Source organism: Bos mutus, chromosome 12, assembly GCF_027580195.1.
Source record: "Bos mutus isolate GX-2022 chromosome 12, NWIPB_WYAK_1.1, whole genome shotgun sequence".
Lineage (NCBI taxonomy): Eukaryota > Metazoa > Chordata > Mammalia > Artiodactyla > Bovidae > Bos > Bos mutus.
Window position 1 is genome coordinate 51,910,851 of NC_091628.1, and position 15,525 is coordinate 51,926,375.

General features: G+C 45.0%; 1 protein-coding gene across 1 annotated transcript; it reads right to left on the bottom strand.

The window, feature by feature from the left end:
* Positions 1 to 3,252: 3,252 nt before the first annotated feature.
* On the bottom strand, positions 3,253 to 9,779 carry KCTD12 (potassium channel tetramerization domain containing 12). The gene has a single exon (XM_070380603.1). It carries the CDS (start codon positions 9,232 to 9,234, stop codon positions 8,254 to 8,256), a length of 981 nt encoding a protein of 326 aa, XP_070236704.1. The 5' UTR covers positions 9,235 to 9,779; the 3' UTR covers positions 3,253 to 8,253.
* Between the last annotated feature and the right edge of the window lie 5,746 nt (positions 9,780 to 15,525).

Sequence of the window (15,525 nt, forward strand, 5' to 3'; positions counted from 1 at the left end):
AGAAGCCAAGTTAAGAGTTAAGGACCAAAAGTAACCCTCTATGCCTCTCTTTTACTTAGCCCCAGAGAGCACCCTACCTGTAAGTGGAAGCAGAGGTGCTTTTTGGCTTCAGAACAGCACTGACCTTGAAACTTACTTTGTGAGCAGAGCAAAGAGCTTGAGAGACTAACATCTCCCCTAACCTAGCCATCAAAACACTAGCCCAACAGATACCAACAGTTCTCAACCGCACCACCACCACCACCATCACCAAGTTCTCATCGACAAAGGAAGGTGAAGACCTCCCTGGAATTCTACAACTTCAGGGTATCTTTAAAGGTTAGGAATTTGTCTTTTAAATTCACGTAAATTTACCATTCTTTCCATTAAATGGAAATCAGTCTTTGTAAATCAGTTACCAGGTAAATTACTTAATTCCTTAATTAATATATCTACACCTCAATTAGTCCAACTAGTATTCCAGGAAGGTGCTCCGTATTTATTTTATAGTTTCCCATCCTTTTCCAACTCCCCCAAGAGGTGCCTCATTAAGAAGTATGGGAAACATTATAGTTCCTCTAATGTACTATATTCTTAAAAACCAAGCATCAGCCATAAGTAATGAAAAAAAACTAGAATAAAAACTGAGGGAGGAGGACTTTCATAAGTTGAGAAAAACAAAGGTGTGTGTGGGGTTTGGGTTTTTGGTTTCTTTTTTTTTCTTGCAAGGGGGGCTTGTCCTCAATGTGAATGGTACATAAAACTTCACACTGTTATCTAATGACTCTGTAGTTATTTCATACTACCACCATCCTCATTCCCTTTAGAATTTCCAATGAAACCTATTATTTCCATAGCACTTAAAGGAGAAAAAAGCATCTCCAGGTGCTTTCTCTCTTGACATCACTTCATACAAAAAAGACTCAGATATATTTGCATATATGTAAAAAGATATTCAATAGAGCACTTTTCGAAGCAGAATAAAAAACTTAAATGCCCATCAAAAAAAGACTGGCAAAATAAATGACACCACATCTAGACAATGGCAGATCACTCAGAATATTATGACGCCATCAAATAAGATGAGGTAAATCACTGCTACATGTCCAAGCATGCATTTCAAGAGCTCCAGGGTCAGTGGTTAAAAGAAGAAAGCAAGGCAAGGAATGGATATAAACCCTACTGAACACACAAAACAGAGAGAGGAATTATTTATGTATTCATTCATTCCTATATTCATTCATTTGTTCAATATATGGAATATTTCTATAAAGATTTACCAATGATTACCCCTGGGAAGGAGATCAGCCCTGGGTGTTCTTTGGAAGGAATGCTGCTAAAGCTGAAACTCCAGTACTTTGGCCACCTCATGCAAAGAGTTGACTCATTGGAAAAGACTCTGATGCTGGGAGGGATTGCGGGCAGGAGGAGAAGGGGACGACAGAGGATGAGATGGCTGGATGGCATCACTGACTCAATGGACGTGAGTTTGAGTGAACTCCTGGAGTTGGTGATGGACAGCGAGGCCTGGCGTGCTGCGATTCATAGGGTCGCAAAGAGTCAGGCACAACTGAGCGACTGAACTGAACTGAACTGTACCCCTGGGAAGGAAATGGCAACCCACTCCAGTACTCTTGCCTGGAAAATCCCATGGATGGAGGAGCCTGGTAGGCTATAGTCCATGGGGTCACAAAGTGTCAGACACGACTGAACGACTTCACTTTCACTTTCACCCCTGGAAAAAACTAGGGGTTACTGAAGGGTGGACATCTACTTTTTATGATATACACTCTTATGCTGCTTAAATTTTTCACCCTATATTTTTTGGAAACTAAAACAAAAGCTATCTAGAGGAAGTACAGGCAAAAGCAAAGAGGAAGGCCAAAGGCGGCCTTGCTCCTCCGCCCAATGCACAGCTTCCTGTGTCACAGCCCAGCAACACAGGACTGGTGCGGCCAGCTTCAACGTCTGTGGTTTCTCAACCCGGGGGCACTGTGTTTTCAATCAAGAATGGTGGGACATCAGTGACCAGGGATGATTCAAGAAAGAGCCCCTATATCCAAAATGCAGATATATTTGTTCATACAGATGATTCACTTTGTTGTACAACAGAAACTAATACAACATTGTAAAGCAATTATACTAAGACAATAAAATAAACAGACTTCCCAGGTGGCTCAGACGGTAAAGAATCCACCTGCAATGAGGAAGACCTGGGTTTGATCCCTGGGTTGGGAAGATCCCCTAGAGGGAGAGCATGGCAACCCACTCTAGTGTTCTTGCCTAGAGAATCCCCATGGACAGAGGAGTCTGGCAGGCTACAGTACATGGGAGTCATATAGAGTCAGACACAACTGGTTGACTAAGAACAGCAAATAAAATTTAAAAAAAAAATGCAGAGCCTCTTCCCACATTCTTTAGATTTTTATCTTCATGCATTATACTTTTAATTAAGGCCTATCTCACAGCTTCTTTTTCCTTTTCCTATAAACTTGAAGAGGTCATCTCTATCTACAACCCCATCCTCTGTTCAAAATAATTCACATGTGTTGCCAAGACTGTGGTCAAAGGAAATGTTTGTGAAGGGCTTTACCTCCACACTAAGGACCAAACCACCCTGACAACGGGGGTTCTTGACAAAAAACTCTGGGGAAAAGGCCCATTCTCTCCTGGCCCAGCTGGCTAATTTCCGAGGAGGAGCCCTTCTAATGGTATTAACCTCACAATAATTTAGGAAGCATTACCAGTTTTTAAGGGGCTTCCCTGGTGACTCAGAGGTAAAGAATCCCCTTGCAATATAGGAGACGCAAGGGACTCAGGTTCGATCCCTAGGTCGGAAAGATTCCCTGGAGGAGGGGTTAGCAACCCACTCCAGTATTCCTGGGGCTTCCCTGGTGGCTCAGATGGTAAAGCATCTGCTTGCAATACGTGAGACCGAGGTTTGATCCCTGGGTCGGGAAGATTCCCTGGAGAAGGAAATCGCAACCCACTCCAATATCCTTGCCTAGAGAATTTCATGGACACAACAGCCTGGCTACAGTTCATGGGGTCACAAAGAGTAGGCCACGACTGAACCACTAACAGGAACTAACCGGTATTCTTGCCTGAAGAATCCCATGGACAGAGGAGCTTGGCAGGCTGCAGTCCATAGGGTTGCAAAGAGTCAGACATGACTGAAGTGACAGCATGCACACATGCTGTATTCAGAGTGCCCCTTAAATGAAATTAGACCAGTGTGTGAGCCAGTCCATACCTTGGAGCCAAGAGGAATAATTAAAGGAGTAGATGTTTTATTCTTTAGTGTTTAATAGAATACATAACAAGTCACATAATCAATGATTCATTACTTCACACACAGGGAGGAAAACAGCATCGAGTATTTCTGTTATACAACTGGTTGTGAACAGAGAGAACAAAATTTCTAGAGCATTTAGATGGTTGAAGAAATTCTCACTTTAAGTTTGGGCATGTCTGAAAAGAACTTCGTCGGTTTTTAAAATATAGAACGATTGTTTTTTCCTTGGCTTTCTGTTTTGTTAGAAAGTCTGGTAGTTGTATGATGATTTTTTTTCCCCCTTTCTCCTTCAATCACTGAGGAAATGGCTAAGTGATCCATATCACTGAGCATTTAACATGTTCAACAATTTCATAAGCCCAGGTAACTCTGTGGGAATCTTACATCATCTCCCAGATAAGAGTTTTTCAGATGCCCAGAAAAACTTAAACAACACATTATTTATAACTTCAAAATTAACATACATAATGGATATTTTTAACCTTTGTCATTAAATGTCACATATGCTGTTTGAGTGATCATAAATGAATTGTCATTTGTATTCAATAGTAATAGCAAAATTCACCTGCCTATGAAGTCACAAAGACAGTTGTATAATAGCTTACATTACAATTATGTCCACATACCTCAAAACACGTTTAAATTTTTTTAAAAAACTTGGGGGAAAAAAATCACAAAATGTCTAAGGTGACAAGAATTCTTGATCAACTAGTTCAGCTTCCTACCACACGAGATTATACTGTAATATAAATATTCTGGTTGAATTTCTTCCATCAAAGTTTCAAGGGTCCCAGTTGAGAATATTAATCTTCAAACATTAATCCTTTTAGATGTTTATTGTCCAAAATTGTGACGAAGAAAAGTTAACTTCAACATAGCATGTTTCTGGCTTTAGGAAGGCTTATTTTAGGTACCATAGCCACTGGAAACAGAAGAATATTTTATTTCTCAAGAGAGAGATTTAGGTCATCTAAGAAAACTAATTCAGTTTTTAAATGAGTTATAATAAGGAAAAACAGAAGAAAAAAAAATCCAAAGAATTTACTCTGGTAGGTTTAGAATAAAAACATTCAGTTTACAATAAAAATTTTAAGTCAACTGAGTAAAGTACTTATGATTTAGACTATAAAAGAAATTCTTAGGGAATTCAACCCCAGTCAATACTTTTCTAAATACCTGCACTATCATTTAGCATTTTCCATGTGGAGTATAAAACTGTTTTTTGGCTATTAGATTAGAATTTACCATAATTTGAAAAGTAAAAAATTATCAAAGCTTCAACTTACATGGCTTTAATGTAATAACATTACAAGGAAAAAACGAATAAAAATGGAAATGTGTCATGAGCACTGCCAGTTGCCCATTTTGTCTGAGAATTCAGATTATGCATTTCCCCAGAGAAGCAACAGGCCATACATATATATACGGATCTGGTTTGAAAGAGAAGACAATTTGGGCTAGTATTAATACAAATTACTTTGCTATCAACACCAAAACCAAATAAAATACAAGAATAAAAATCGTCTGGAAAGGGAAAAAAAATTTTAAGTTTCACACACTCAAGGAGTATTTTCCAAAACACATAATCTGAAACATTAAAATGAGCATGGATCATAGTTCTACATGTATTACAAAACAGACAATTTGTCAAACTCTTGGTGCAAAAGCATTGGACATGGTACCTGTTTTTCTAACCACCACTGTCAACTATTCTTTTTCAAAAAGTTAAATTTGTTATTAAAATCTCAGTAATATTTATGGACCAAATGGTAGTTGAGCCATTACATATGTAAATACATACTGCACTGAGTCAGATGAATGCAGTTTAATTTCTGAATAATTTATGACACTCTTCCAAGTTACTGACTGTCTTTGGAGGGCTTACTCACACATACCCTCAGAATCTCATCCAACCTACAGATGACAATCAACACTCCCAGCCCGTGATGTAGGCCAGTAAGGCTCCTTCCATGGCTCAAAGCACATGGTGAATAAGGGACCCAAAAGGGCAGTGGCCAAGTCATCTTACCTCAGTTTCAGTGTCCACCCAAGGGAAACATGAGTTTCCTACCCAGCCTTTACTTTGGGTTGAAGATAAAATTTTTCACGTATCAACTTCCAACTTTAGAGAGGACAGTTATCATACGAAAAGAGGTCAGTTTACTGTCTCTAACAGTTCAATTCCCAGTTTTTCAGCTAATGAAAGAAGGAGGGGAGACCTGCAGGCCACCAGGGATGTCTGGAAGGAGAAAATTTTGCCAAGCAGTGGAACAGTCAACTCAAAGTTTTACAAGATAAAACTTTTTAGACTTGAGTGGCAGAGACAAAACTCGACCAGTTTCCCATGACTCCTGGAGTTGAGCAGACTTAACAAGGAAAATCAGAAGCTCAGAGTCTTGCCATATGTCAGTGGCTTTCATCTGTCCCCAAGATGTTCTCAGTTACCTGCTTTGTGCTGCACAATACAGAAGAGCACATGGGGTACAGAAATCTCTGTGATACTCACTTTTGGCCAGCAGGTGACATTCCTAAATCATTTCAGGTTTGAAACAGGGGTATGTTCTAATGCGTTACCTAGTCCGAGAACATACTCAACACCAGCAAATGTGACTTTCTGATTTTGTTTCTGCTTCCTTTAAAATTACAGTCTTTGTATATAAAGCTAACTGTACTTTTCTAAAAATGAACCTCCAGTGAAAGACCTCAAGTCCTTCTCTCCCTCAATAAAAAAAGAAAAGAATTAGTGGATTAAAAATGCAGGTACCTTGGTTTACAAAGACAGTTAATCAACATATTAGAATACAACTAATAGCTAAGCAAAAAGAATGGAGCAAATTCAGCTTTATAATTATGCATTTTTTTCCTAACCGAATTTCCCCATAGACAAGGATATAAGAAACTCATCAAAGCATGTTGCTTTAGTATATACACCATCTGATGCAAGTTACTAGGGTAAATACAGGAAAGTTTATAGCATTTAGTAAATGAATTAAAAAACTAAATGATTCGTGTAAAATGTTTATATATGGTATATACAGATTGGATCACATGAGGCTAAGAATAAAACTGTTTCAATTCTTAACATCTGTTACGGACATATAGGAAGATATAGTACAAGATTCATTTTTAAAAAGAAGAAAAAAATAGCGCTAATTTCAACACTGAAAAGACTCTTACAAAATCTTTTAAAAACATACTTCAGAGAATGATGCTGAAACAAATGAAAAAGGAAAGGCTTCTCCTTAATCACAGAATATCCAAAGGAGCCTCATAGCATGAAAGACAAGGATTCATTTCCCTTCACTTACAGTGTAGATAGGATATACAGTGGGGATTTATTCCATGGTAGAGTAAAGGTATAAGGCAACCAGGTCTCCTTCTGCTTCAGCTGCATTTACCTGGGACACCATTTTATTGCTCAGCTAGCTCACTTTGAAGTACTTATTTGCCTTCATTTAAAAATATTCCCACTTTCCAGTTATCTACAGATGGCAGCCCTCAGCATTTCTGCTTCTCTGAAGCTCTGTCATTTGGAAAGACTCACCTTCACTTCAAACCACCTGCATCAAAAGGGCATTTTCAGGTTTGCCCAGAAGTCAACATTGGCTGGGCTTGGAGAAAATAAAGATTTTTTTAATAAGAAAACTAAATCTAAGTAACTCAAACGTATTTTGCTCAAGGTAACAGATTTTAAAATCAGGACTTATAATCAACAAGAAAATAAAAGTTCAAAAACTAAAACCCTACTGGGTAACTCTTTGGTTAGGTTATATAAGTATCAGTAACTTCTAAGTTTAGGACTCAAAACAGTTAGTTCAATCAACTGCCAGGTAAGAGGAGATCTGTGATCGATCTTTACAAAACGCTCTGCTTGTTTCTTGCCTGCTATTTTGTAAATGTGCATATACTCAGACGGATGGTACAAACTTCCAACTGTCAACAATAAATGAGTATATCTGCTCCCCCCATTTCCCACCCTTCTTACCCTTCTCCTTCCTCCCTCCCCACCCTACCCCCTAAGTCTTAAGAACTAAGGTACTACTGCCATTCACTGCAAGAATACGGGCTTTCCTAACACCCACGACGTGCGTTACCACCCAGCTCCGTTTACAGTCACAGCAGTGCTTGGTGACCTGGGCTGTCATGCTCTCTTTCCCCGTCTTGCCAATAAAGGCTGCCATGTCAAGCCGTCGAAAACCCTCGAAAACCAAGGGCTTCGGGCGCTGAGCCCAGGAGAAAGGGTGCCTCCTCAGGCAGGAGGGGAACTTCCTGCAAGTTTAAGCCACAGGCGAAGATCTTTAAATCGGCCCGGAAACCAGAGGCTCCTCCGTAGAGCCAGCACGAGATTCTTCTACTTCTACCTGTAACCGTTCCGAACTTTCTTCACGTGTAGTCACTGAACTACCTCCGCACTGAACTCATTACGGCTCGGCTCCGGAGTCCTCCGTTCAGACTTCTAACACTCTACCTTTAAAGGTCAAAAGACTGCGTAATGAATGACCTTTCGAAACTAAACTATTCCCAGAGTGCTACCAAGTCTCTTAAACCGCGAGTGAGTCATCAGGGCTTTGAGAAGACTTCAAGGAATCTTCTACACAAGTGGACAGGGTCCAATCAGGGTCGAACAATTCAGTCATTCCCGGCTACTCTGTGGCTTTGTGGCCACACTGCCCCACCCCCCACTAGATCCAGACTGAAGGACAACTCGAGGGGAGGGTTGGTTTGGGGCCGGGGACAGAGGAAACATGGGGTGGAGGGGTACGTCTGGGCTCTCTTTCAGTGGGGTCCGGAGAAGACGAAGAAGCCGATAGGATCTGCGGCTGCAGCCTGTAAAGTGAGGGGGCAGTGGGTCTACGGGAGGTGGGGAACGGGGGGAACGCGAGAACGTGGTGGGTCGGAGGGGGAATCTAGAGTCCCCTCCAGGGCAAAAAGGAGAGGAGGGAACAGGCGCGCTGGAGTCGCCAGGGGGAGCGGGGAGCTCACTCCCTGCAGAAGACGTACTCGGTGTAGCTAGTCCAGATCTTGTCCTCGCTCTGGTCGGTGCTGCCGGCGAAGGCGCAGGTGCCCGTGGAACTGCACGCCACCATGTGGAAGCCCGACTCGGACAGCTTGTCGAAGGCCTGCTCCAGGAAGTTGAACTTGAGGTAATAGCGCGAGGTGTAGCGCTCCGGGGGCCGGTCGGGGTCCCGGCTCTCGTTCAGGGTGTCCCCGAACACCTCCTTGGCCAGCGACGTCTTGCCGCACACGGTGATGCGCGCCACTCGCCGGAACTTGGCGTCTGCCTGAGCATCCCGCCCGATCGTGTAGGAGCCGCGGTAGCCGATGGTGATGTAGCCCGAGCGCCGGCTGCCGTCCAACGACTGGGACGGCGTAAGCAGCGGGCCCGCCGCGCCCCCGGACGGGCTGCGGCTAGCAAGCTCCAGCGTGGGCGACGGCGCCCCGGCCGAGGCGCCCTCCTGCTGCTCCGACTCGGCGGAGCCGAGCGGCAGCAGATCGTCGCCTAGCGAGCCCTCCTTCTGCACCCCGCGCCGGGAGTGCGGCGGCGGCAGTCCGGGGCCGGGCTGCTGGGGCGCCCCGAGGCGTCGCACGAGCTCGGGCAGCTCGAAGTACTCTGCCTCGCGCTGCAGCCGGCTGCGCTCGGGGAAGTAGTCAGGCAGCACGAGCTGCAAGTCCCGCAGGTAATCCAAGATGTAGCGGAAGAGGAAGCCGTCTCGGTCCAGAAAGAAGCGGCCTTTGCTGTCCCGGGCTAGCTCTTGCGGCTGCTGCTGCGTGAACATGCGCCAGAGCAGCGAGTCGGGCACCGACACCACCGTGCAGCGCCGGGTCACATACACCTGGCCCCCCACGTTCAGCTCCACGATGTCGGGGAAGAGTGGCGGCTCCGCCGAGGACGACGAGGAGCCGCTGCCGCCGCCGCCACCCCCGTTGGGTAATCCACGAGTGCTGTCGGCCAGAGCCATGGCCAAGAGGTGACCGGGGCCGCCGCCGCCGCCTTTCTCGGACACTCGCTCAGCCCTGCGCCCTGGCTGCCGCCGAGAGCCGCGCGGAGCCGAGCGCACGATGCGAGCGCGCCGCTGTGCGCCCCCGCGAGCCCAGCTGCGCTCCGCCCGCCTCGCCCGCGCGCTCCAGGGGAGTGCCGGGTGGAAGCCGGCGCGCCGCTTAAGTAGAGCCGCCCGCCCGGGCGCCGCGGCGCGCAGGAGGCGGGGGCGGCTGCGGAGCGGCGGAGCCTCGCTCCCCCGGCGGGAGGGGGTGGTGGAGCGGGGAATCGATTTGCATCTTAAACGCTGACGCCGCGGCCGGCGGCTGGCTCCACCCCGGCTCGCGCGCAGCCCGGGGGCCCCGACTTCCCTACTGCCCCGTCGCCCCGCACTCTAACGCCTTCCCGCTCCCGCCCAACTTTCTTCCTCCTCCAGAGTGGAAGGTCCTGGATCCGGCTCCTGGGGAAGAGGAGCCTTCTTTGGAGGGACAGTCCGGTGCGCCGGCTCCTCTCCTAACTGCACCCGGGGACTGCGGAAGAAGCATGTAAACTTTCCAGTTCCCCCAACCCGGGGAATGGGAGTGCCTTGGCCACCCCTCTCCCCCGGAAACAAGCCGCTTGAAACACTGGGACTGTGGCGCCATAAACACACCGGCCGTCGCGTCGCTGAAAGTTCTAGAGAGAAACCAAAAAATCTGGAGTGGTGGTGGGGCCGCCCCCAGCCCTTAGGCAGCTAGATTTTGTTCGCGTGTACGAGTAGCCTCGAAAAAAAATCCTGGAAACAAAAAGCTAACCTCGGTATCCTGCTCTCCCGTAATTTGTTTTCCGGGCCAAAAGGCAAACTCATTAGTTAGGAGACCTCAGAACTGGAGGAAACGGGCTGAAATGGCAGAGGGGGACTTCGGGGCAAGTTCCCTTCTGAGTGGCCGTCGCGGTCTCCTCCCCGCTTACCCTGCCCTTCGAGGCCAGGTTGAAAAGGCGTACAAGGTGAGGCCTAAGGGAAAGCCCCGTCTCCGGAGCCCTCTCAGCCCCGGGTGAATGGCTCTATGCACTCGGAGAGTTTGAAGATCTAACTGAATTTAGAAAACCTACCTTTCAAATTCGGTTCAGTTCAGTTCAGTCGCTCAGTCGTGTCCGACTCTGCGACCCCATGAATCTCAGCACGACAGGCCTCCCTGTCCATCAAATTTCAAACCCTGCGTCTTTATTCTCGCAGAGGTCCTTGCGCCCCTGCTGTCCCGTAGGCCCGGGTCATTCCCTGCAGCCCTTTCCGAGTTCCCTCTAGTCTCAAGGTCCTTGTGCATTTGAAGGCCTTCTCTAAACCTCATTTGGTCTTGTAACTCCTACCCACTTCACAATGCAGCACACAAGTCTCCTCCGGGAAGCCTTCCCTGACTTCTCAGGCAAGTGGGCTTCGGGTGGCTCCTTCCATGTACCCTAAAGCCCAACACAACATGAAATTTCACATTTCTGAGTGATTATCACATTTCTGACTTTAGCAGATAAAGTGCTCCTGACCACTGCAGAAAAAGGACAGAAGAGAGGCTAGTGAAGGAGGTGTTCTTTTTGTTGTTCAGTGGCTAGGTGATGTCAGGTTCTTGGCGACGTCATGGACTGTGGCACTGCCAGGCTTCTTGTCCTTCACTGTCTCCCAGAGTTTGCTCAAACTTATGTCCATTGTGTTGTAATACTATCTAACCATCTCATCCTCTGTCCTCCCCTTCTTCTCCTGCCTTCAGTCTTTCCCAGCATCAGGGTCTTTTCCAATGAGCTGGCTCTGCATCAGATGGCCAAAGTATGAGAGCTTCCACTTCAGCATGTCCTTCCCATGAATATTCAGGGTTGATTTCTTTTAGGATAGATTGGTTTGATCTCCTGGCAGTCCAAGGGACTCTCAAGAGTCTTCTCCAACACCACAGTTTGAAAGCATCAGTTCTTCGGCGCTCAGCCTTCTTTATGGTCCAGCTCTCACATCCATACATGACCACTGGGAAAACCATAGCTTTGACTATTAGACCTTTGCTGGCAAATCATGAAGTCAGTGGATATTTGTTGTGTGCGGATATTTGCTGTGTGCCAGCTGTTTGGCTGCTCCCGGTAGAAGAATGCAAGGTTGAATATGCTCCCAAGAGCTTTCAGTGTAGCTGGGTATGCCAGAGTTAGAAGTCTGAGCAGTTTATCAGATCAGTGTGAAACACAGACTGTCAATCGGTATAAATCAGGCAAGATCTTTGTTCTTGATTATAATGTTTCCCCTTTTGTGTAACTACCCACTGAGCTTTACAGTCTCCTCACGGATAAGTGTCATTTTTACTTTGAAAGGTTTATGTCTGCTGAACAATTATCTCATTCATATCAGTGTGCTGAAATAAGATCAAGCCCCAAATCAGCTCACTTAACTGCAAGGACAGATTCTGATACTGAATATATTTGACCACTCTCTTTTTGTTTGTTCTTGGGTATAAATAATAGCTGACACAGAAGTTCCAAGTTCCAGTGCTGATTTTCTAGGGCTGTGCTCTTTGTTAAATCAGTGTCAAACCCCGAAAGAAACCAGTCTCTTTTTTGTAAATCCAAGAAAAGCCTTTGTATCAATTCTGTACATATTTTTGTATCATTTCTTTGTTCATCATCTTATCAGCAAATCCTGTCGGTTCTGCCCTCAGAATTCTTCCAGGCTGTTAATGTTTCACCACTTCCCAGCTACCACCTGGGACCAAGTCACCCACTGGACTCCTAACTGCTTCCACCTTTGCCTCCTACAGTCTTCTATCACCAGAACCAAGAGGGATCTATTTAACTAAGTCAGATCATGTCACTGTCCAGAGCCCCTCACTGGCTTCTCATCTCACCAAAGAGCAAGAACCAAAGTCCTTTTATTGCTTACAATACTGTACTAAATCGAAGGTGCCCCACTAGGACCTCTCAGACCAGCATGCGTGCTAAGCTTCAGTAATGTCCGACTCTTTGTGACCCCATGAACTGTAGCCCGCCAGGCTCCTCTGTCCATGGGATTCTCCAGGCAAGAATACTGGAGTGGGTTGCCATGCCCTCCTCCAGGGATCTTTAGACCCAGGGATACAACCCGGGTCTCTTAAGTCTCCTGCTTTGGCAGTTGGGTTCTTTACCTCTAGCACCACCTGGGCAACCGTCTCAGAGCCCTTGCCATTTTCCCATGAACTCTTGCTTTAATTTGGTGGCTCAGATGGTAAAGAATCTGCCTGCAATGCAGGAGACCCAGGTTGAAATAGGAAATGGTAACCCACTCTAGTATTCTTGCCTGGAAAATTCCATGGACTGAGGAGCCTGGTGGGCTGCAGTCCATGGGGTCACAAAGAGTTGGATACCACTGAAGCAACTTAGCACACAGGAGGGGCTACACTTCCCGCTTGCTTTAACCAGATTACCCTCTACTCCCCCTACTGTTGGCTCAGGGCCTTTGCACTTCCTGCTCTTTTTCCCTTCTTATCTTCCTCATCTTGTTCAGGTGTCTCCCTTCTCATCTTCTCCAGGTCTCTGCAGCAAGACCTTCCTTTGATCACCCCACTTAAGTGGCACAACCCCACCCAGGCAGAATCATGTACCCTGCTTTATTTGTTTGCTGTTTGTTTCCCCACATTAGAATATAAAGTCCAAGAGATTAAAAATTGGGATTTGCTTGATTCAACACCACATCCCCAGTGCCTGGAACAGAACTGGCATATAATAGACATTGGATAACTGTTTCTCACTTGTTTATTCCACCAATCTTTATTAAAGGTCTGCTACTATGTTCCAGACAACATGTTTTTTAAAAAAAAATCTCTGCTCTCTGGGGGCTTGCAGACCTGTGAGGGAGACTGATAATAAGTAAACAGATGAGTATATCTACTTCAGGTAGCAATAAATGCCATGAAGAAAATAAAAATGTGAAATGAGATAGAGGGACTGGTTGGTGAAATAAGTTCTGGGATACTACAGTAGATGAGAATATACATATGTATCTGTGAAGAGCCAACTCATTGGAAAAGCCCCTGATGCTGGGAAAGATTGAGGGAAGGAAGAGAAGGGGGCAACAAAGGATGAGATGGTTGGATGACATGACCGACTGCATGGACATGGGTTTGAGCAAACTCTGGAGTTAGTGAAGGACAGGGAAGACAGGCGTGCTGCAGTCCGTGTGGTCACGAAGACTGGGACATGACTGAGTGACTGAACAACAACAACAACACTGTATACAGACTGGCTGGGAGTCTCTCCAGGAGAGTGGCATTTGAGCTGAATAATAAGAGAGACAGCCATGGGAAGTTCTGAAGGAAGGGCATTTCAGGCAGAGGGCAGAGCAAGGGAAAGGAGTCTGGATTAGGAATGAGCTTGGTATGTCTCGCAGTGGAAGCTTGTCTGCCGTATCATCTTCATGTATCCTGTGATCGCCAGAGTACTCTTGAAGAGACAGGACAAGCTCACATGTGAGCGATACTGGATATGCCCAGACATCTTCGTTCTCCATCACTTCACACGTTCATCTGTCAGACGCTGGCCCACTGCACGAAGTCATTGGGATTTCCTTACAGAAGTCTTGGTTGTGCATGAGAGGAATAATAATGAATGAAACGGGTGATACCAGACTGAAGAAATAATTTTCTGGTTAATTTTGTAATGTTCTGTTTCCTGTCTACTGGTTGGTGTCATGAAATTCAAGAGGAAATAAAATAAGGAACTTTAATGCTGGGACTTAATGGGCTGGGTGTTTACAGAGGAGGGGAGGGCCATAACTCTTTAGGCTCTTCAGTAGATTAAATATGCTTAATTGTCAGAGGGTAAGGAAAGTTCAGATGGTAGAGAATCTGCCTGCAATGCAGGAGACCTGGGTTCGATCCCTGGGTTTTGGGAAGATCCCCTAGAGAAGGGAATGCCTACCCATTTCAGTATTCTTGCCTGGAGAATTCCATGGACAGAGGAGCCTGATGGGCTATACAGTCCGTGGGATTGCAAAGAATCGGACATGACTGAGCAACTAACACTTTCACTTTTCAAGGGTAGATTTGGGAAGCCACTAGCTCTGCATCTCGTCTCAATCCAGTTTCTAGTGATGGATGCATTAATGGTGATTGTTTCTTCTCAAGTGACTGTACTTTTCTATATAAGAGACGGAGCTCTGTCCTTTCATCCTGAGATGTAGGGTATTGGCTACATCCTTGTACCTACTTTCTCATCTGATTTGTATCTCTTCCCCACTTATTGCCTTTTCTTCCAACCAGCTTCCCACCCCCAGTGCACACAGTAAATATTCTGGACACCAAAGAGTTGAGAAAAGAATGAAGAAGATTAAGAGAAATGTAAAGTTAAAAAGGGAGGAAGAACTGGGGTGAAATGAAGTGAGTGCCTCTGAGGACTGAATAAATGTAATATATGTGAAAACCATCTGTAAGCTGTAAAGCACCATTCAGGTGTCAGAATCAGAATTTTCTACTGCCTTTCAAGATTGACAAGTCTACTCAATAAATACTGAATGAATAAATGAATGGCAAAAAACATGAAAATGAATGCTGTGAGGCAAGAGGGGAAGAGACAGAATCAGAAATTGTCCCAAACAAATGTTTAGCTCATTCATCATCTTCCCAATACAAGTGAATCTTATCTGTACGCAGGCTTTAAAAATCATTGATTTTTTTGTATACAGGGAGAGGAAAGAATGAGATTCAGAGAGATTAAATATCATTAAGCTTAAGGAAGCAGGGGATAAAATGATCTCAATAAATAACTGGTAAAAGATATGCCAATAACTAATTTTAAAAATGAGAGTGAAAATGTTCTATGAGGAACACTGCCGAAATATTAGGTTGAGACAGTAGAGAAAATCACAACATCATGAGAACCAGAGAAACAAAAAACAATTTGGAAATTTTTTAATTTTCATTTTTGTATCCTTATAGACAGTTTTGAAGCTTTTCTAGGAAATAAGTAATAATATGATGGCATTTATATAGTACTTACTATGTGCCAGCCCTGTTGATAGAACTATATGTGTATTAGTACATTTAATCCTCACAATAACTCTATGGAGTTGGTACTATTACCGCCTGATTTTTAAAAGATCATGAGTGCAAATAAGTGTTGGAGCTGGGATTTGAACCCAGACAGTCTAACTTTAGAATCTGTGCTTTTAAACAATGCCTGTGTATATAACTGTATATATATAAACACATCTATGAATGCTTTATATGTAGGAAAGAAATACGTTCTATGATTCTCCCACTTTACAGATATGAACCCAAGGCAAAGAGAGGTTAGG

Excerpts from the sequence above, each read along its gene's own strand:
- KCTD12 (XM_070380603.1), bottom strand. The coding sequence starts at position 9,234 with ATGGCTCTGGCCGACAGCACTCGTGGATTACCCAACGGGGGTGGCGGC.